Source organism: Ptychodera flava, chromosome 21 (assembly GCF_041260155.1).
Source record: "Ptychodera flava strain L36383 chromosome 21, AS_Pfla_20210202, whole genome shotgun sequence".
Lineage (NCBI taxonomy): Eukaryota > Metazoa > Hemichordata > Enteropneusta > Ptychoderidae > Ptychodera > Ptychodera flava.
In genome coordinates this window covers 22,985,457-23,009,414 of record NC_091948.1, presented here as the reverse complement: position 1 = coordinate 23,009,414, position 23,958 = coordinate 22,985,457, and the positions used below count along the sequence as shown (strand labels likewise).

The window sequence follows — 23,958 nt, the reverse complement described above, 5'->3', positions numbered from 1 at the left end:
TTACAAAAATTGAGTGATTTTGCTTTGACTCTACTAGTAAAAAAATTGCCTTGAAGCAACCTAAGGGGAAAAAAATACTGCAAAGGTTGGTTTAAAAAAATTGTCACCATACCCATGTCCTCCAGCCCCCCACCCCTAAAATCTAATGGGCCATCCCTAAACTTGTAATCAGCTATGGTGACGTAAAGCAGGACGCCCGCCAGGTTACAAAAACAGAAGTGATCTCAAGATGGCGCTGTTCAAGTCAGCTGATCGACACACACAAAACTGACACTATTTGCGTTGTACAAGAGCGGAGACATGAACGGTTATTAGCACTGCGCAGCAAAATAAGGTATGAAACCATCACCTTTCGATGTTTACTGTTACAAATCATCCCCACAAATCTACGGTTGTCCCTGATGATATCGCTGCCGTTGCAGAGTTTCCTGGTTGTTGTATTTTGTCCTGCTTCAGTACTTGAAACTCTGATCGTAAACGATATCCAGCGTCGACCATCCAGCTCAGGCCAATTGGGCAAGGACGTTTGCAGCCGTACGAGTACAGCGAGAGTGTCCGGCTTTGGCTACACCGCGGATGTACAACTATTTTTGTACTTCCATCGCTACGCTACCTCCCAACTCAAACTTTCCGTAGCTTAGCTCTGCGTACAGTGCCTGCGTACCGTTCGGCGTTGCCGTATAACGCCGGTGATTCAGGACTATGTGTAGCCATGGAGGTAGAAGGAGAGAATCTCTCTTTCTACCTCCATGCTTCAGTCTCTTGGCGTACTATGACGCATCTCGCCAGAGCAGATACTGTCCGGCATATCTGAGGTTCACCCAACGATCTGAGCACCAGTCTATCACCTAGCTTTATAGTCTGCTGAAGTTCATTCCTTCAGTTTATTCTGTTTTGATATTTATATGCCAACAGACTTGGAGATGTCAAGTCTCTGCTACCTCCATGTTCTGCCATACTCTTTGCCATCTGTACTCCGTTTGACCTTTGGTACATATATGCATGCTACCCAATTGTTATGCAAATGACCATCAGTGTGAGTGTTGATGGCTGAGTATGCTCTCTTGCCATCTATACTCTACGTTTATATTGAGAAGGAATGATCGTTTTCCCAATATTAAAGAATCGCAATAGAGATAAAATGCTTAATTTCATTTCGGAACCCACTGTATACTCCTAAGATCACCGGACTGATCTGTATGTACGTACTTCACAAATTCATTTCATTTCCAACATTTTTTCTTTCTAATAAATCTTATGAATGGCATCATTGTCCCGTCTTTTTAGATAGCAATGCTATCTAAACTCCCAGCAATCATATACCGGAGTCGCTGACAGCAGTAACCGTCTTTGTGAAATAACGGTATATTCACGGTCCCTCTGGTATATTAATATCATGTCAATGGGCTTTTATAAGCTCCGTATCAATTTCACTTTGGGACCCATCATGTACCTTTGAAATTAATCTCTCTTCTCAAAAACCGAATGCTCTAAAAGACTTGCTGGCTGTAAGTATAGAATAGCAATGGATTACAGATTGCAATCACATCTGCCGTCTATATACTCCTGCCATCTAAACTTCATCCAATGATATCAATACTCCCAGCAACCATTTCTACTGGTAGTACTGGTCATGCACCTTGCTAGCTCACAGTGATCTGTCATGTCATTGTCAAACTAGTCATATAAAATAAATTTACTTATAAGAAAAATATAACAACAAATGAACAAACAAAACAACAGTTGAGTGTAGATGACAACAAAGTACAGCAATTGAGTATAGCTGACAGCAAAGTATAAATAGCAATGGAGTACAGATGACTGACAATGAAATATATATAGCAATGGAGTATAGATGGCATTGAGTATAGATGGTAAGTATATATACACTTGCCATCTATACTCCTGCCATCTATACTCCATCCATTGCTATTCATACTCCCTGCAACCGTTTCTACTGGTCATGCACTATGCTAGTCCTTGATTTGTCAAGTCATTGTCAAACTTTAGGTTGAAAATAAACTGAATCCTCATGAAACATAACAAAGAAACAAATAACGTACCCTGTTCTTGGTTATTTCTCATCATTTTGTCGCTTTTGAATTATTTTTGCACCTGGTTAGTAATGGTGTAAGATGTGGAATTCACGTTCATTAAAATGTTTGCCCTCCCATATGAAACTTTTATTTCAGAAAGCATCATACTGGAACTAAAACAGACAAAGGTTAGCAAAAGATACCAATGGAGTATAGATGACAATGGAATATGGATTGCAATGGACTAAAGACCGGAATGGCGTATAGATGGCAATGGACTATAGATGGCAAGTACCCTTGCCATCTATACTCCTGACATCTATACTCCCTGCAACCATCTCTACTGGTCATACACTATGCTAGCCCTCGGTGATTTGTATAATTATTGTCAAACTTATTGTCTGAAATAGAATCTTCATGAAATATAACGAATAAAGAAATAAAAGATATAATCACAAATTTCCTGAGTGGTATCGAGTGCAGAGTGTAGGGTGAGTGAGATCTTTTAATTTGCATAACAATAGGGTGATGGACATGCATAATGTCCTATGGAGTATTGATGAACGCTCCCTGGTCATCAAAATTAGTCATAAAATCATAGAAGTCCTCTCATAATGCTACACTACTGGTACACTGAATTTATGTAACCGACATTTGGTAATTAATCAAACAGTAATATTTAAGAAAACAAATTACTGGCTTGGGGGGTTTCGGTGTGATGTTTCTGTACAAATCATACCCAACATACAAGATTATTAGTCAGTTATTTAGATTTCCACCAAGTTTACCCTTTTGCTGCTCATAAGCACATTTTTGGTAAATGATAACTTCATAGGAACAAATTCCCATTTACAGTTGAGCATGCAACTACACACCAAATACAAAGGTGCGATGTGCAGCAGTTCTGAAGTTACAATTGGACCAGGGAATTCAATAGTTAAGATATTTTACCATTGTTTGGGCCAGAAATAGCAATAATCGTCCCCAAAATAGAATACTGCAGGTTTTGTCACAATTTTAACAAAACTGATATAAATCATCCCTTTAAATCTTCATATCAAATTTCAAAGCAATGGGAGCATATATTTCAGACAAGATTTTTTGACAAAATGGTGAAAATGACCCAAAAATATAAATACACAAAATTTACCACAATTTGAGCAAACCTAACAGAGGTTAGCCCTTGGACTATGTATTCCAAATTTCAAAACAATTGGACAAGTTGTTTACAGGTTTTTTTGACCAAAAGAAAAACTGCCTTGAAATACAAATAAGAAAATTTAGCTTTATTTGATCAGTTGTAGCTTAAGTCACGTTAAGAATCCTGCATACTATGCTTCAACCAAATCTTGCCAGTTGTTGCAGAGCGTTGGCAATCTGCAGGATTTTGACTGTTTACCTCTTTTGAATACTTTTGACACTAACATTTTCATTCAACAAGTTCACATCTCCACCCCATTGTGCACCAAAATCGGTATTTGAGTACTTGATGTGGACCAACATACACACGGCATAGATACACACATTCTTACATGCATGTAAAGCGATGTATTAATTGCACTGATAAAGTTTATGTGCAATGTGTAGTAGTGAGTGTGTAAGTGCAAGTGCTTCATGAACTCTACAGCATGTGGAGGGATCACAGTCAGAAAAATTACAACTTAGCTTGGTTATTGAACCACCCCTATATAAGAGTGGGGTTTTGAACGAGCGGTTTGACTGTGATGTCTTCGCTAGAAGACCTAGTGCAGTCAGTACCTTGTGAGTTGGAATCCGATCATAAATGTACTGATTACATACATACATACATACGTACATACGTACATACATACATACATACATGCATACATACATACATACATACATACATACATACATACATACATACATACATACATACATACATACATACATACATACATACATACATACACAGATGCCACTGACTTAAAACATAAACTCTCTTTAGTATATACACATATACTAAATGTGAGCTAAATTTCTCATTCAGTAATGATGATCAATATACTCTGTATACATATATCGAATTGTGCTATGTTTTTAGAAAAGTGTACCACTTTTTAATCGGTGTTTTACATTCTTTTCTATTACTTTTGCATCATTCCATAACTGCACTAAACGCTTCAGTTCATTTCAAAAAAACCCCCAAAACAAAACTAGTAGCCCCCTCTACAGTAAGTGAGGCTACCCACAATTCCCCTTGCTTTGTGCACTCAGACACTATTTGCTCAAGGCGTCTTCAATTTTATCGGTTTCTGAACAATTTGAAACGTAGAATTTAATTAGAGGATTATTGGTTAAAACTGTGTTCCAAAATTATTGATTATATTTAAAGTTAAAGAGTAAATTGAAAAAGAAGTCGATGTTTGGAGGTGCTAAAATTGTACACTTGTCAAGATAAAGTTATCAGCAACTAAGATGGTCTCATCAGCATACCACCTGTCAGACATGCAAATTTCCTTTGTCACAAACATAAAAAAAATCAATACCCTTTCTTTTGCCAACACAGATGCAATATGACATCAAATCGATTCCAGCAATCATTATCATTCAAGGCAAATAAATACCAGGTCCAATAAACAGTAAAACAAACACACAAAGAAACATAAGATCACTGACAAAATCGGTAGTACAATCTTGAACCACTATATAAGTGGTGGTACCAGGTGTCCGGAATGGGTAAGCGTACCCTGCTAGCATGCTACACCCGTCAAGATTGAACTAGTGTGACAAAGTTATTGTACGGTAATTCAGCTATCTGCTAAATTACCGTTCTGAGTCAAAGTCGGGAATACTGTCTTTCATCATCTGAGTGACAGATTTGCCATATTTAGATATAAGATCTCCATATCTACCATAGAACTTCTTAAAAGATCTAACCAACCTACTTTGTGAAAATCCTTGTCTCACCAGCTTTAAGACTAATAAGCTGTGTCTCTCTTGAAAATCTCCATATGAATCACAAGCTCTACAGTATCTCAGTAGTTGTGAAATGTACACACCATAAGCTGGACTCGACGGAATATTACTGGTCAAGTAGGGAAAGTTAATGATTTCAAAATTAAAATCATCCCTTTTATCATACAACTTGGTGTGTATTGCATTGTGTCTAATTTCAATAAATAGATCAAGATACGATGCTGAGTTCATGCTCTCCGTTGTTTCTTTAATTTCTAATTCATCTGGATATATGTGATGGAGGTAATTAGAAATTCCAGGATTGTTCAAACTGATGAGATCATCAATATATCTATAGGTATTATTAAAGGACTTTGCAACGCTTTTAGATCCTGAACTATGAAGAGTCTGCATGAACTCAGCTTCATATGAATACAGAAATAAATCAGCAAGAAGTGGTGCACAGTTTGTACCCATAGGAATGCCTATAGTTTTCCTGAATGTCATACCGGCAAATGAGACATATATGTTGTCAATTAGGAAGTGTAGCATCTTAATTACTTCCGTATCAGTGTATTTGCATTTGGCATCACTGTTGTTACTAAAATAGCCTGAATTGTGTTTGATGACAATGTAATCATACCTACGACTGCCATTCTTGTAAAAGAAGGCCTGCTTAACCAATGATGACAACCTAGTTTTAAGCTTGTTGTGTGGGATGGTGGTGTAAAGTGTAGAAAAATCAAATGTGCGGATTGAACCATACTTGCTTTTGTTGGTATCTAGAGTATATAATAATTCTTTAGAATTTTCAATATCCACATCTGATTAATCCCACTCGTTTCATAAACCTTGTCACAATATCGTACCAGACCAGATTTGATGGTTGACAAAATTATGGTCAAGAGTTGTGACAAGCGTTTGGTTGTACATCTGCTGCAACCTGCTATAAAACGTTGCTTATATGGATTCTTATGGATTTTGGAATCCAATATAGTCGAGGTAGAACATTGTCATCATTTGATAGCAACTTATTCCTTTAGTTTCCTTGAAAATATTCGGGTCAGTCACAATCAGGGTGCTCTAGACAGATTTCGACATGTTGCGCTCTAATATAAAAAATGTCGAGCAAAATTAATGAAACATTGTTCTTAATATGAAATAACCAGTAGAACCAAACAGGCCCCATCGCAAAAATGGAGATGTTGTGATGATTTTGAGCTGAGCAGTGAAAAAAGTACCCTAAAAATGGGTCAAAATGGGCGTTACGCTGTTTCATCTGAAAAAGCACATTTTGTAAACTCGCTTTTTGAAACTGTTAGATTATTTTTTTCGATTATTCAGAATATTTAAAGTATCATATAGCATTCCTTCTTTCTTTTGCAAGTTATTTCATCTGAAGACATGGATTTGAATGAAAATGGCGTGATAAAAAGTGAAATTTTTGTGTCGTTACGCTTTTTATATTTTGACAACAGCATTGATTTATCTCTCTATTATCACTTGGAAAACATTACCCTAGAATGTTCCTAAAACATTTATTTGATAGGAAGACCAACTGTGATTAGTTGGTACTAAATATTTATAGGGTCAACGTATTGATTATGAATGACAAATCATGATAGTTGCCCACATTTTTTGTCCCAAAATTTTGTAGTGTCCGTGACACCCTCATAACTTTCAGCCATATTCATATAGTAGAGATCTGATGTCATTAGCCAAAGTGGCCCTGTTTGCCTTCCTTATGTGTTATAAAAATATAATCCATTTACCACTTGTATTGTTTCAGTATATCAAAAAGGGGCCAAATGTAGTGTCCGTGACAGCCGTAGTGTCCGTGACACCAAATACCGGTACATACATTACTTGTTACAGTGATTTGAGGTGGTAATTCTATTGTTTACCAGCTGAAGTTACATTTTTATAAGAGAGTAACTTAGTTTTTGAGTAAGACATCAAATGAAATATATTAAATCAGTGAAAGATGTTTTTTCTACCTTTCAAGATTGTAATGTTAAAAAACTGTCCTGTGAAATAACAGTATAGGGGTTTAAAAAAAGGAACAGCAATAGTGTTAGCAGTTACTTCCCGATATAACTTTAAGATAGAAATGTTATTTATAGTGAAATTAAGGCATAACACTGAACAAACTAATTTACTTTCACATTAAACCACTTTCCATTTGCAACTGGCTTCATGTCACGGACACTTCACCTAACAAGTGGTTAACCAGTTTTTACTGCATTGACATTTAAATTCACCTGACATCTGAAATAAACTTCATAGACCATAATAAATCCTTTTTAAAAACAAAAGAAAATGTGTTTTTGAATTATATAAGGGGGAAAGTGGTTGCAAATCTGACTATTTATGATGATGATGCAGTAGTGTTAGCCCCAGTAGATCTCTGTCAACAGTGATGCATATAAGGGGAGGGTGTATGTCCCTCTTCAAATTACTTTTCTGTTTTAACCCTTTGTTTGCATTATAAGGCTGTATTATTAGTGTTTGATGAAATTTCAGTCGTGTGTTTGTTGTTAAGGGAAAGCTATGGTGAGACATAGTCTGATCTATCTTGTGATGTCTATTGAATGCTGTGATACTGAAATCTGTTTGGAAACCCAAATGTGTGGTTTCTCCAAAGTCGCAAAGTGCTGTCTTTTATAAGTTTTTGGGTCAGATATTTTGTTGTTTTTGTTATACTAGTTGATGTTTTCACGTGTTATTGGCTTCATATAACATCAATATTCCTATATTTTATCTTGTGTTGAGATTATTGTTAACGTTTTGTCTCTTTTTGTGAACTTTGTTTTGACAAGTGTGTCTTTTATGTTCTTGTTTCTTTTTGTGGGTTATTATTAGGTGGTTTGGGAAAAGGAGTTTTAATGCTTCGGCCTTTTCAAGTTCCTGCCAGTATTTTGCAAGACTTTATTTCAAGTCTTTGGGCTATTCAACAATAAAGTCTACCGCCAAATATGTGGCTGTTTAATGGGCTGAAATGGATTGCTGGGGATTGCCATGATTGCATTTCATAAACTGGAAGTGGAAATCACCTCTGAATATCAAAATGTGAAGCACTTTTGGAAAAGATTCATGACATTTTCATAATTGTTACTGGAACACAAAACCAACTGGCAGAGTTTAGCTATAGAATAAACAAAATGCACCCACATTTAAATTTACAGTTAAGAAATCACTAGAAAAAAATAACATTTCTCGACGTCAAAATTTAGAAGGTCCCAAGGCACAACCAAGACAATATTTTGGATATTAAAACCCACACAAAACTAATTGGAACATTCCAATACCTTGACAGAGAATCATGTTACCCAAATCAAATTTTAAAGGACTAATTGAAGGTGAAATTCTCAGATACTTCTGTACGTCCAATGACCCAAACGATTTCAAGGAGATAGTTGATTTCTTTACAAGCAAATTAATTTACAGAGAATACACGGAAAAAGAAATAACTAGAATTACAACAGAAATCAAACACAGGAATTGAACTCAACAAAAAGTACAAGAAAAATAAAGAAGGAAACAACAAATAATCTAATCTTCACAACAACATATAGGCCATAAACTAAAACAAAAGACTTGAAAGAAAGTCTTGCAAAATATTGGGAGGAACTTGAAAAGGACGAAACATTAAAAACCCCTTTCCCTGAACCCCCAATAACAGCCTACAAAAGAAACAAAAACATAAAAGACACACTTGTCAAAAACAAAATTCACAAAAAATCTCAACACAAGATAAAAATATGGAAATATTGGCTTTATTTTTTAAGCCAATAACACATGAAAACGACAACAAGAACAAGCATATAAAAGTCAAAATATCTGACACAGGATCACAGCATTCAAAAGACACCATGTGCTAAATCCGACTATGTCTCGCCATAGCTTTCCATAAACAAACAACACAAGACTGAAATTTTATCAAATACAAATAATACAACCTTATAATGTAAACAAGGGGATAAAAGAGAAAAATAACATTACGGGACATTCATCCTCCCCTTATATACATCACTATTGACAAAGATCCGTAATGGAGCCCACGCTATTGCAGTACAACCATAAATAGTCAGCTTTGCAACCTCTTTCCCCCTTATACACAATAGACGCTGACCAAATACTTAAAATACTCAAGTCACCTACAAATATCACTATGAGTGGCAAGAGAGTATTTAATACTCTTCATGACTTTAATTAGACTTCTGATATAGAGAATCTGTGTTTAATATCGTCTGTTAAAACTGGTAAAGAAGTTACCTCTTTAATTATTCAAATATGTATTGTCCGTGACGCTACTGAAATACAGATCACAATAATATGTTGGAAACCAAATGTTCAGTAAATCATTTTTTGTTCACTTTATAGTGTTAATAGGACAGTTTTGTATTGTTTAGCATTTGTACATACCAGTTATCATTGTCTACATACCAGTTATCTCAAGAATTTTGCATTCAGTGTTGTATTTCTGATAAAATTTCCTGGTTATTGTAAAATACCAGTACTACAAATATTCTTTATGTCAAACTTCCTTAATAATATGTTTTTGATTGTTTGTAACCAATTCTTGTCATAATTTTATTGTTATTACAGGTTTACTGGTTATAATAAACAATAGTTTATTTCACACACATATACCTGAATGTGTAGTGTCCGTGACGCTTTTACCATACAACAAAAATGAATAGAAAACTAACAAAAAATGAGCAAAATTTTGCTGCAAATACTATTAAAGACTTCAACAATTGCAGTAAAAAAATAATTTAAATGTACTAAAGCGCAAATCGTAAACTAGAGGAATCATAAGCTCATGGGGAGAAAAAAATGAAAATTTTTTTTTTTCGTAACAAATCATTTTGCAGGAAATCATGCAAAGCTGGGTAAATCCTGATACATTCACCTTATTTTCTACAACAGATGTATATATTTTCTGGTTAAACTTTTAAAAGAATATTTGTACAAATGTTGTATAGTCTACTATGTTATTTCTCCATCAACTCATAATATTTTGTAGTGTCCGTGACGGTGTGTTAACACAATAAAGAACTGGTTGCCATGGAAATACTGAGAAAGTTTGGTTCACAACTTTTCAAGCAAATATGTACCAAAGCTTAAGCTTTGTGAATTTAGTAAATTTAGATATGTGTCTACAAGATGAAATTTTGACAAAAGTGAAACACTCTAGAGCACCCTGATTGTGACTGAGCCGATTGCATATGGCTGTCAAAATCTATGTCGACAAAATTACAAAATTGCTATCTCCTCCGCGGAAAAGGGGTTGATCTTGTCATTATTCACAGTGAGAAATCAGAAAATTGTGATTATCAAAACTATGTTGCCAGAATTTTAAATACGGACCGAGCTGTTCTATGTACAGAAGATATTTGCTTCAGTTCAGATCTCCGTGTGTACAGATCATGGAGCATTGTGGGTAGCCTCACTTACTGTGCCCTCCTTCTTCCTCTCAAAATTTTTAGCATCCCAACTTGTAGCTTTCAATTTTTTGAGTGACCCCCTCACATTCCTTCGACCCCCAGGCCGTAAATAACGACGGTTCCCTCATCGAGCGCTTTTAGTGCAGCTGTGAACGTAACCCACAAAGTAGACCTGTGTTACGGCCTTGACGTCATGTCTATTTTCATGCATGATTAATGATTTAGGCTAACCTTGAATACTTTAAGAGATAGGGGACAAACTGTTATATTATTCCGACAATGTCATCAATGTATTTACAGTAATATTATTGGTATGGTTTGTTGACCATGGCTTACTTATTTTTAGCTCATTTGCACATTGAACGAACTATTGTAATTGGGGCATGTATGACAAACTAATCCTTTTTCTTCCAAGTTGTAGCTATTTCTGTGGTTTGTCTATGGCGCTTGTTAGAAAGAGGATTAAATGCACCGAAATTAATCGGACTTCAGAATTTCATTGTTCACAATGAGGTAAATTTATGCGAAAAAGTTTGATTCGCGATACACTTTAGTTTATTTATATGTGAGGTTGGCATACTGATGATCAGTTCTTTTGCATATTTTATTGAATTTCTGTAATCAGAATTTGTATCACATTATTATCAGAACTCTGGAGTGCATAGCTAATACTACAGTTTAGGTGTTCTGAAGTTATGATCATGACACATTGGCAGACTATGAACTATTTGTATGCGTCATTAATTTCTATAATTTGGCCCTTTTCTATTTTTACGTACTTTAATTTATTGACGAGCATGGCATACTGAGTATGAGTTCACTGCATTTGCATAATTAATGGATTGCTGTCACTAGTATTTGGCTGTATGTAACAACTGAATGTATGGAATTTTACCAGAGTTCTGAAGTACGTAAGTCATACTTCGTTTCGTAATGGTTGAGGTTTAGATAAGCGAGACATTCTGATTGTCAGCTTTCCTAAATATCCAATGAATATTTGTAAGTGGTCTCTGCAATGATACTATATAATGATATTTGAATCAAAAGACAATAAAATAAGATTGAAGATAATTGCAGTAATATCAAAACCCTTCTTTCCCAGCAGTTGATGCTCTTTGTGTGTCTGCGCACCATAGCATTTATAAACATAAAGGGTTATGTATTTGGTTGACCTTCAAATGAGGTCACATCACATGTGCATACCGTAACCATGTATGCATTACCGAAATTGAGGTCACGCGCAAAATTGAGGTCACGCGTATATACTGCAGGGAGGCATCATGGCGCGGCGCTGTGCTCCGAGTTCTGTGTTAGGAACTTCGCAAATTTTGCGTGTGTAATCAACCGAATCTTTTGGTTATCATGGCGTGAAATCTACAATGTGCAGTGTTGTATTATATATCTCCATATTACAAGAACATCATCATACCGCACACATGTACCATCTTCAGGAAACTTAAGGTAGCTACATACCTTATGGACACATTGAGACTTTTACTTTTTCCTCCGTTATAGAAGTCCCGAACCCCAATAAAGTATATATTTTCTGAAAGCCCTGATATTGGGAAATCCAACCGTTTACAGTACACAGTCATAATTTGCATAATAGTCACGTGGTAAGCATTTTGCTGAACCTTAAAAAATCGGTTTTTCCTCTCTTTAGCTAACACGCTGCACGATTTCCGGTGAAATTTGTGCATTAACAAGCCTTAGCAATACCCTTCAAATCAGTGTTCTGCAATTTTTTCTCCATTCAAATTATATGGCGCGGCAATTATAATTCCTTTAAAACCACCTTAGTCTAACACCTTTAATAGTGCATAACAAAAAAAACAAAGGCATAAACAGGATATGCGAGACACAGATTTTAAGGATATTTCCAAGCTTTTATTTAAAGATATTTTCAAGCTTACGAAATATTTCAACCGCATATCTCTCGGAAAAGACGGGGTTTAATTCCTATTTTAATGTAATCCACATTGCATTATAGTATCAGATTATTGATCATAAGCGGCAATATAGTCTCTCAATCGGCGCCTTTGGGCATTGATCATGCAGCACATATCTTGAATGCCTCCTCTTTATTCTTTACTTCTTTTAGAACTATGGCAGCTTACAGTCACAGACTCTATGATTTATGTATCGTTGGCGCTGGTCCTATGGGGTCGGCAGCGGCCAGGCATGTAACACTACTTAATCCTAGGTTGAAAGTCTGTCTCATTGGACCGAAAGAACCAGAGGTAATCGTAATTAACGTAGGCGGTTTATATTTGTGGACACTTTAGTTGTATTGCCGCTGTATGTTAGAATGGACCAAGTGAGTAAATCACACAGCATGTGATGGCATTTATCCAAGTATGTATGAGGTCGAGGGTATAATGTTATCATAGATCGGGTCAATGTTACATACGGGGTCAATATTACTTTTTGAGTTAGTTACATGGACATCTACAATTTGTAATTTGTGAGAAGCTGAAGTAAGCGGTCGAAGTGACAGTGCTAGAATAAGTAACATGTTTTCACAGCTTTAATCTTTAAACTGCACGGCACCAAAATCGTGATATGTATAAACATTGTGTCTGTGAAGGTTAAAATTTCAGTATTTGCAGGTGTTGTTATGCCCATTTGCTCACTGTCTACCAAAGATACTTAAAACCAACCGAAGCACTCATGCTTTTTAAAACTATTTTTAGGATAGACTTGCTTGCAGTCACAACATATTCGGATCCCATTATGACGAAGGCCGAGTTATAACAGTGCTATTGGAAGATCCTGTCTGGAATGAACTCACAAGAAGAAGTGTTAAAAGATATAGAGATCTTGAACAAAAAACAGGTATCGTTAAATCTTTGAATTGTGTTCATTGTTTCGGTTAGGGACCGAGCACAATTAACGGCAGGGGGGGCCGGAAGAGAAAATGGGGGGGGGGGCACGAAAAAAAATGAGTATTCTTGGGGTGGGCCATGAAAATTCCAGGGAAAGTAAGGGGTGGGCCACCAAAATTTTTTACAACATGACAGACAGAGAATATTTTTCAGCATTTTTGTTCCCTGTTGAAGCTGGAGTTCCTTGTTAAACTTCTTGTAGAATGATGAAATACCAAGTCTTAAACCTCACAATGCAGTTGTTATGTGTAAAATGAGCAATATTATTATTGAAAATTGACTTCATTTGTCAACAGTAATAATGGTTGGTAATGATACAGAGGCTCGGTTGAAACTGGTTATTTCATCATGCTATAGGAATCCCTTATAGAACAGGAATGCCTGTCAGTACCATGTGAAATTAGCATTCACATGGCTAGTTGGCATGGCTTAATGCATGTGCATAGGGAATAGGCAGTCAGGCAGTCCACATTCATTTCAGAAGCACGTTGGTAACATGTGTATAGGCCGAAATATTTAAATGAGCTAGCCATTCGCATACATGTGAATGAATGGTTATTCTGAATCCACTCACATGTATGTGAACGAATGGTTATTTTGAATGCACATATGAATGACACGGTCATCCTGGCAGAAAAAGAGCACCATGAAAAGTACTGATTTGACACCCGATTTCACTTATTTTGATGTTGCCGTTATGAATTTGGTAAACATTGCTACATTTGCATGTTTGCAAGGTGTAAGCAAACATCATAAGCAAACATCAATAGTGAAATCAAATTCCAGTAAAATCAAGTACTTTTACACAGCCTCTTTCGGTGAATTATATGATACAATTGGTTGGATATGTAATTTAACCATATTTGGCCTAAAACTAAGACAGGCCAAACAGAGTTAAAAGCAACTCTGACTCACCTGAACACAGCAAACACAAGCAGACTCACCTTTCCAAACGTTAAAAATAAAAAGCACAAACATATCTGTAAGTCTGATGACCAATTTAATAAATTTTTGGCTTTAACAAATTTCATAGACACAGTGAAAAGTGATTTAGTCAAAGATTAGTTTTTAAAAGAGTTCATTTAACTCTGGCCAAGTCTCGTCTTTCATGTCCTATTTTGTTTGAAATTTGACATTGAAGACTTCTTTACGTAAGTCATGATTATTCTTGCCAAATTTCTCTTGGGCCTTGGCTGACATGCACACTGAAATGAAACAGAAAGAAGAGAATGAACTTAGCAACATTTATTAAGACGACAACTTTACAATAAAGTTTCAGAACATGTGTGTGATTTGTTACATACACATAGAGGAATTTTTTACATACATCTTTGCGAGTGCAAAATTAATACATTGAAAGTGTAACATATATGTCTAGAAATGTATTGGGCTTGTGTACGTTGTATTGACTTGACTAGTTGCCACAGCCACTATACCGATTAATTTATGTTCATCTTTACAAAGTGAGGGCATCACAATTCATAATTTGAATCAATACAAGAAAGTATGTTAATACATGAGGCAAACAAGTTATTGAACTCATTAAAAATTACAGCTGCTGTCCCTTGAAAATTAAGACGTATCACATTTCTAAATATTTTTTCTGTCTTTCAATACAAGGCTTCTTACCTGGCAATATCATATTAACAATGGATTTTAAAAGTAACCATGTACAAAAGAAGTAAAAAATGCAAGTAAGACCGGGTGGTACAAACAATCATAAGTTTACATAGCCATGTTCATCCTACGATCTACCGGTAGTTTGGGTTTTTTTTAATATTTTCATTTCGCCTATTTTTTTTATAGCAGTGTTTTTGCACTGAGTGAGACCATGGACGCAAACTAAGCTTAGGCGTTGTTCAAGCCCAGCTTTGTTTGCGTTAATGGCCAAACTGTACACCTCCCTCCGCCCTGTCCAGGTATACAGATACGTACTTTCTTTTCACCCCTAAAGCTCAGGTTAAAAATGTCGGGCCATATACAAAACCAAGCTTCCCAGGAAAACATCAATGTGCAGAGAAAAGCCTCTCTATAAGGCATACTAATTTCGTAATTGCCCTTTATAAATATGCATTTCAAATACTTACCGGATGAATGGAAAATTATCGTCCACGACGACTTGCTATCTCGGTCACTGCATCCATGGAGGTAGTAGGTAGTAGGTAGTCTGAACAGCCATTACTTCAAAAAATCAGTCTCATTTGAGAGATGCAATGTGATATCCGACAACGATCGTGTGGGAACACAAAGCATTGGTCAAATTCGAAAGGTCAAGGGTCGTGATCGTCGCAAAATTTTGACATTTCAAGTACGCGTAAACTGTTCCTTTAGATTTTTCCAATAAGCAAAAATGACTTTATATAAAGAGATCAGTTAAAATACGGACGTCCAACACACTAAGTGAACCCTGTTGCAATTCTGATCAGCCTTGTTAATCCAAGCGTACTCATTTACGGGACCCTTACGTCATACCCTGTTGCGTCCCGTCCACTCTTCCAACACAACTCTTTCCAAAGTCACGACATCATACATCGTCAGAACATGTACCCACAGGCGTACGGAACGTTTCCTAGATCGTCGTCGGATGGGAAGTGACGGACACTGCACTGTGAGGCCGAAGGCCGAACCTCGGTACTGTATAACAATACAAGGTATGTCACGGAAAAATCGACCGGTGGCCCGAAACAAACGAAATAAAGCATCTACCTCAAAAAAATTACATCGACCGGTCGGAAATACCTTCAAACTTTCAAATCTTTACTCTGGTTACAGAATTCTTTCAAATCTGCCAGTTATGGGCGATAATTGACTGTCCGGCGAATACTCGCACTTGCATTGCCACTCCGCCATTTTGAATAGCTTTTTTACTCCCAAAAGCCTTTGCGAGTGGACGAGTGACCCCGTGACCCCACAACCGCTAAATTCAACCGTTAACCGTTAGGTAAATTTCATACTGTCAGTGAATACAACTTCAGCTATCTGGCAACAAGGCAATCAACGCAAACCATTGCTTCGGCAGCGTGATGTTCAAATCCCGCCATCTGACATTTGTAAACAAACTCTTCACGGGGTCACTCGTCCACTCGCAAAGGCTTTTGGGAGTAAAAAAGCTATTCAAAATGGCGGAGTGGCAATGCAAGTGCGAGTATTCGCCGGACAGTCAATTATCGCCCATAACTGGCAGATTTGAAAGAATTCTGTAACCAGAGTAAAGATTTGAAAGTTTGAAGGTATTTCCGACCGGTCGATGTAATTTTTTTGAGGTAGATGCTTTATTTCGTTTGTTTCGGGCCACCGGTCGATTTTTCCGTGACATACCTTGTATTGTTATACAGTACCGAGGTTCGGCCTTCGGCCTCACAGTGCAGTGTCCGTCACTTCCCATCCGACGACGATCTAGGAAACGTTCCGTACGCCTGTGGTGAGAACGCTAGTCCATCCGGCTCGACTTTTGAACGGTTTGGGGATGAACAGTACCTGTACTGCGTTTCCATTAAGTTTTATGTAAGTTGTAATCGCGAAAGTTTTACAATGGCAGATGCAGAACCGTCGCAAGTGTGTTCGTCGTTGTGTGATGATCTGACGTACATGTACATGACTGCACATCATAGCCAGTTGCTGACGGACGTACGCGAAAACGTGGACCGTATGAGAAAAATTTAATGACAGATCCAACCATATTACGTCTGGAAATGTGAGTACCTTTCAATAGAATGCAGGTTCCGATCATATGGAATATTAGCGGTGAACATGTGTTTATTATTGCACATTTTGAAAATAAAAATAAACGATGTTTAAAATTTGATCTGTGCTGATTTAATTTAGAGGCTGCTCACAGACGTTTGTAGCCATCTGCATGACTTCCCTCTTGTCATATTCATTGGTTTATACTGAAAATCCCTGGTCTCGTTTTTTGAATGGAGATGAATGAAACCAATGCTAATTATATTTAAGGGATAGGCTGTAACTTCATTATTTTGGCAGAAATTGTGTTCTTCGTACATCGACTACAGGTTTTTCTCTCTTTTCAAAATCATGTTAGCCAGTATTGCTAATGTTATTCTATTTCCTAAAACACGTTCAAATATCCAGTCTTCACAACCTGTATTATGTACAGTCAGCATTGTTATTGTTGGTAAACACATTTTGGTCTGGACTAAACTTCAATTGAACACAATAACAGTGAACTTTTATAATATACATGCACACAAAGTGTATGTTGGTTGTATTGATAATATCAACGAGCTAATCAACTTAAATTTGTGAACCAATGAAGTAAGTGCAGTTGATACATAACAAAAATATTAACAAAATCAAAAACTTACAGCTTTATACTGTCACTTTAAAATGGCAAACCGTTGCTTCTGTAGCCACTAAATATTTAAGTCTGAGAACAATTTAACTGGTAAATGTGACCCATGTGGCATTTCTATAGTGCAAACATGAGTAATTTCACCTGAAAAACTTAACCCAAGTAAAATCAACTCTACACACGAGTGCCGCCTAATTTATTTAAATTAAATAGACAATAGGGATGTGAAAACATGAGAATTGACAACAAGTCAGTCCTTGGAGTTTATTAATGCATGTCTAAATTTTTACCGCCACATGTGTAAGCTACCATTCAATCCATTGATTATCTTCCCTTCTATCATGAATTCAATAGGACTGCTAATGAATGGTTACTTCACATGGCTGAGTCTGATTTCACATTCATAGCCAGTGATGAATGTTCAAATTTTAACATGTCATATTTCCAATACTGGCATGTGGCAGGTTGGACTGCTATGGACTGCCTATTTTTCCTCAAATAACCATTCAACCTGTTCCACACAGGAATGTGGACTGGCTAATAGGCAGTTCAGAACTAGAATACGTAGTGGACACACAGGAAAAAAATACTGAAAAAAAGGGAGGAAAAAATGGCATTAATGGGTCTTTTATAGTTAGCCCATGAAGGACTATTCCAATGGCAGACTGTCATTACAGTGGAGTAACATTGAATATCTTGGGTAGTCATAGAAAGGCAGACACTGGGTGTGGAAAGTGCATTGAAATCACAACGGTCATGTTATATATTTTTCCCCAACATCTGAAAACATCATACAGATACTCAGTTGAAGTTATTTTATTTGTTTATTATTTATATATTTATTTGTTTATTATTTATTTCAAGAATGCAAGAATGTTGTTTTCACTATAGCATATATTAAAAGTTATAAGGATTATATATATGTGTACAACTTTGTACCTATGTAATCTTTCTTTTTGGGGAGGGGGGGCCACAAAAATTTTGTTGCCGGTGATGGGGGGGGGGGCCACTAAAATTTTTGCTGGTGTTAGGGGGGCCTGTAAAAAATATACGCACCACATATTTTCTCTTCCGGCCCCCCCCCCTGCCGTTAATTGTGCTCGTTCCTTAACTGAGTGAGAATTTTGTATAAATAGAAAAATAATGTATTTATTTTTAGTAATTTCAGTTTATGTTGTCCTTTGATATACATCTCAAATGCCCTATGTATACTGTAGACTGAGCTGTGTTATTCTCTCAGTGTCCTAGCTGTGGAAATGCAGCTATCTGTTGGGGTGGGGGGAGGTGGGGGTAGGTGGCATGCGTGGCAATACGGGTCAAAGGTCAACCCCGCCACGGATAGCTGCGGGCCAACTGGTGGCGAAAATGGGTCCATTACGAGGACACCACCTGTGTCGGAACTTTGAACGGCACAATAAACCAAAGTGAGTGTAATTCAATAAAATGACCTATACCTCCCTGAACTCTGATTATTGCTCATTCCCTAACTCCTTTTGTGAACAAAATTTCTGGTTCGTGTATGTAATTTGCTGATTTTCCAAGGAGTACTCAAGATTTTTATTCTTACCGGCGGTCACGCTATTCACGTTCGAACGCGCGATGTCCTTATTAGCATATCAATGGAAGTCAAAGTTCGCTGCTTGAGTGAAAATCTTGAGTACAGGCTTGTAAAAATCAGCCGAATTACGTAAACGAACCAGAAATTTTGTTCACAAAAGGAGTTAGGGAATGAGCAATAATCAGAGTTCAGGGAGGTATAGGTCATTTTATTGAATTACACTCACTTTGGTTATTATTTGCCGTTCAAAGTTCCGACACAAGTGGTGTCGTTGTAATGGACCCATTTCGCCGCTAGTTGGCCCGCAGCTATCCGTGATGGGGTTGACCTTTGACCCGCATAGCGACACGCGGTTCCCCGCCAACAGATAGCTGCGTTTCCACAGCTAAGAGTTTCCTCGCTGTCTTTCTGAGTGTGTATCTTTTCAATGAAAAACATAGAACCAGTATATTTATTGGTGTGTCTTTGCATTGTATGCTTACTAATACAGGCGGAGAAGGGACTCAGCGCCTGACAGTATGTAACATCGACGCATTAGAAATGAATAGTGTCATCTTTGTAGACTTTCCAGCAACTCTGTTTCTGTATCTTGATGACCTCTTGCTGGCTTCGAGAGGAGACAGTGAACAGTAAAATGTTTTGTGTTTGAACTTTGTGCCAAGAATTTCCCTTCAAAATGCCTTGAAATTCAGTGTGTTTTGGTTACGCTTGATGTGGCAGTGTACTTTGTTCATCGCATGACAAAGTCATAAGTACCGGCAACCTGATGTTACTTTATTATGTGCCTGCATAATTCTTTGCTTGTCGTGAAGCCTTTGGATTCTATATACTCTTACGTATTACAATATAACATACCGATCATGATTTAAAGGACCATGTTATTTTTTATTCTCAAGTTTGAAAAGTGTAAATTTAGTCCGAAAGTGATTAGGCATTTTATTCATCAACAAATATTGGACAGCAGAAACAAGGCATCCCTTTCCAAGAAGATTAGTTCTACGGAAACATGTTTTTCTCGGCCGGATGATCCGTCGTTATAAATTGGCGCTTATTTCTTTGTTTACATTAATTGATTTGGGTACTTGGAGTGATTTAATCTCCAGGTCGCTCCCTACCCACTTTCTCTTCCATAATAGTTAATGTACATACTCTAAACAGAATACATGAATCTATCCAGCTGTAATGTATGTATTTGGTATATTTCCAGTGACTATATATATAGGGGGGGGGGGGGGGGGGCTATCGTGCTTTGAACTGTTCCTTTTTGAATCCTTCAAAATGCAATCTTGAAGGGTAGCCTCTATATCTCAACATGTAACACATTTATTCTTATTGTCATTTCACAGGTATTGAATTTTTTACCGATACTGGGCAGCTCGTAATAGGTAGGCAAAGTGACCCTCATATGAAAAAGGTTCAACAAGTAGCTGCAAACATGGGGTCGCAAGCTCAAACATTGGATAGAACGACAGCAATCGAAAAATTTCCCTTCCTTTCGATCAGACCGAAGGATGACGCATTATTTTATACAAAGTCTGCAGGATTTGTAAGTCCAAGGAAACTAGTTCTGGCACAACAGGCAGCTGCCATTTCCCAAGGATGCAACGTATTCAATGACGTAGTTGATAAGGTGACCGAACTTGACCAATCTGACGGATCAAGGTGCATGGTGGTAGCCACAGCAAATGGACAGACATATTTTGCGAGGAAAGTTCTTTTGACTCCAGGAGCATTTATTGGATTTCGGGAGTTACTGCCGCCTGGAAAAGAACTTGACCTGGCACTGCGTAAACAGAGTCTTGCATTCATTGAAGTGACAGAAAGAGATGCAAGTAGACTGAGGAACATGCCTGTCATTGCCTGGAAAGACAAGATTGATAAAAGACGCTGTTACATTTTGCCACCCATTAAATACCCAAACGGTAAATATTCAATGTCAAGTTAATCAATTAATGGCAAATAGTACGGTAGTGTTACTTGTGCAAATAATGTATACCTTCCTGGACATAAATGGAGGAAAGGAAACACCATGATGTACGAGGCGAACCGAGTACATTATGGAGTGCAAAGTTTGCTTGAGTTCATTATGAACTGTGAGGGGTGCATTATGGCTATTATTTTATAGTTTTGGGACTGCCAGGGAATTTGTAGATGTATAAAACATCTAGAGCCACAATACTGGATAATTGGATACATTATCAGTAATGATCAGGGGACATCGCAATATTTACAGGTATTGACAAAGCTGTCATGGAATATCTTGTAGGGTCGGTATTGACATCTTTGTACAACCAGTCACTGGATTGATACCGATTGGCATTCTCTCTCCTACCCTCGGCATATCTCGGCCTCATTGAGGGGAGTCTACAAAACGTTTTCACCTCGGATCTTGCAGTGTATACTCAGTACTTAGTAAATCTCCACATTCAATAGTTGAATACACTACAAAGTATCAAACCGATATCAAAATGAAAGCACACAATAGCACTTTGTCATTCTTTTACCATTTGATCAGATCATTGGTCTTTTAATCAAACAATTTCGTTCTTATTTCCAGGAAAATATTATCTTAAAATAGGACGACGGCCAGAGGAACAAGCTAAATCGATGGAAGAAGTTGTTGAATATTTAAAGAGAGACCCAAGTCATGTCGTTGCAGACCGACACGTTCTGGATTTGTTACTGCAGCTTGTTAAAGGTTCAGCCACAAGATTTTTGTTTTTATCCATACAGCATTTTATGTTTTTATTGATATTTGACACAAGAATTCCAATAAAGTTTATCGAGACCTTCCTGAATAGTATTAAAAGTGGTCAAATACATGTTGAGACTTCCATCCCTTGCCTTTTTATCTATTTTTCGCAAGCATGCGCTTTTCAATGAAGATTGTTTGTCTCTAGCGGATGTGATGAACCTATTAGTGAAGTCTAAAAGGCAAATACTTTGATTGGTGCTGAAATGTACATCACATTCAAAACGATCGATTCACTGCGAAATAAACACCTTGTTATGACAGAGATCATGGTACTTTTAATCGAAAACAAGTTGAATTCATCGCCTGTTTATGTGAAATATGCATCATGTCAAAATTTAATTTAATAGCTGTATTTATGAAAGACGCAATTCAATTTTTCTGAAGTGAATATCTGTTACGAGCACACCAATGAGGTGCTAAGTTCTATTGTCATTAATTACAGGTATTGAAGTTGTATCTACTCGTGGAGACTCGTGTGTTTCAGCCCACACCCCAAATGGCTTGTTATATTGTGATATGGTAACACCTAGGCTGGGAGTCGCGACTGCTGGCAACGGTGCAGGTGTCACGGGATCGGATGAAATCGGGAAAATGGCCGCCCGGATGATGATTTCTGGAAGTTGGGATCACGATCTTCCACGAGAGAGCTTTAAGGCAAAGTTTCGAGAGAAGTTGACATTGTCGGCTAAACTTTAGTAAAGTAAGCCCTTCTTGATCAAATTTCCGTGTGTAATTAGACACAAGCTTCCTTAAATTTTGTCGTTTGCTATGGACCATATGCATAGCGAGCAACACAGGACCATACTATAATTTGCAAACTAACGTACCACGATATCAACCGATTGTTCAACTTGGAAACAGGTTTTCGGAAATTATTGAAGACTAATTAACAACATCATGCACAGCTGAAGTTACGCCAAGACATCTCTGAACGCTGCATGTAATTCAAGTGCAATCCTGACTTTGGAGAAATGAAGTAAAATACGTACTGCAGCAAGTCTTTTAGTCTCATAAAATATGGCCTGAATAACCACGGTGGAGGACGACTTAACTTCCAGAGTTTTCGCTTTCAACGACCGTTTACAGTGAACAACAGGGCAGTATAGGCCATCATTGCTACAGTTATCACATCTGAACTACACATTCTTTGATACCATGATGTAGGCACATCACTGCGCCACCTCGTTTGCCTTTGGCCTGTCACTGCAACTCTCATACAAAAACTCATATTTATTTCTTGAGACCATATCAGATATTTGTTTGTTTGAATCAGGCCCGAGACAAACTATATGCTCAGCTCATAGCTTTTACCCAGACAATATGTGCATGCTGTTCCACGTACAGTTACTCAATCGTTCAATGTGAATAGATAGAGAGGGAATCCCTCATATTCTGTCAGAACCAACAAGTACAATTCAATCTGGCAACTGAATACACACCTTCGGTTTGATTTATCTGCTGTAGAATACTACAAATATTTGTCCGTAGACGAAACTTCCATCCCAAACATTTTGCGTTCAACATTCTCTTGAAGGTATACAATCACGTGTGATCTAAATGTCCATATATGGTCAAAGGGGCGCTCCTTCGCATCAAAAATGTCCATGTGAGGGCGCTATTTTTAAAAAGCAGCCACCCGTTTAAAATCTGTGATTGGTTAGATTTTCTCTTTCCATGGTAACTGGTAAAATTGGAACAGGTGATAGTATACCTTTAACACAATAAAGATATTTGAGTAGATTAATGTGATTCGTGTAATTATTTATGTGTGCGAGAGAAAGTACCTTTTTCTTTTGTACGTGTACAATAAGCACATAAAATATAGAGTATAAACATTCAATATATAAGTGCACAAATTTATATTGCGGTTATCATTATTCTCCATTTATTTTCACAATTCCCCCTTTCATTTTCGCAGTTTTTTGAAGTTCTTCACTCATTTACGTGTTTTCGAGCCCCTTCCCCAATCGAATCTTCCGCCTTCCATGGGATGCCTGTACACAGCCATGAGCTTATTATGACCCCATTTAGTCATTCTTGATT

The 23,958-nt window shown here is 37.2% G+C and overlaps 1 protein-coding gene and 1 long non-coding RNA gene across 2 annotated transcripts; one reads left to right on the top strand and one right to left on the bottom strand.

Annotated features, from left to right (window-relative positions):
• Nucleotides 1–229: 229 nt before the first annotated feature.
• On the top strand, nucleotides 230–23,655 carry LOC139121751 (monomeric sarcosine oxidase-like). The gene is made up of 6 exons (XM_070686881.1): nucleotides 230–334; nucleotides 12,507–12,645; nucleotides 13,099–13,240; nucleotides 20,507–21,082; nucleotides 21,718–21,858; nucleotides 22,358–23,655. The coding sequence occupies exons 2-6, from the start codon at nucleotides 12,511–12,513 to the stop codon at nucleotides 22,609–22,611; spliced, it is 1,248 nt and encodes a 415-aa protein (XP_070542982.1). The 5' UTR covers nucleotides 230–334; nucleotides 12,507–12,510; the 3' UTR covers nucleotides 22,612–23,655.
• On the bottom strand, nucleotides 14,268–15,623 carry LOC139120992 (uncharacterized). The gene is made up of 2 exons (XR_011549187.1): nucleotides 15,378–15,623; nucleotides 14,268–14,495 (listed from the first exon to the last, which is right to left on the bottom strand). It is a non-coding gene; the product is annotated as an uncharacterized lncRNA (long non-coding RNA).
• Nucleotides 23,656–23,958: the final 303 nt, after the last annotated feature.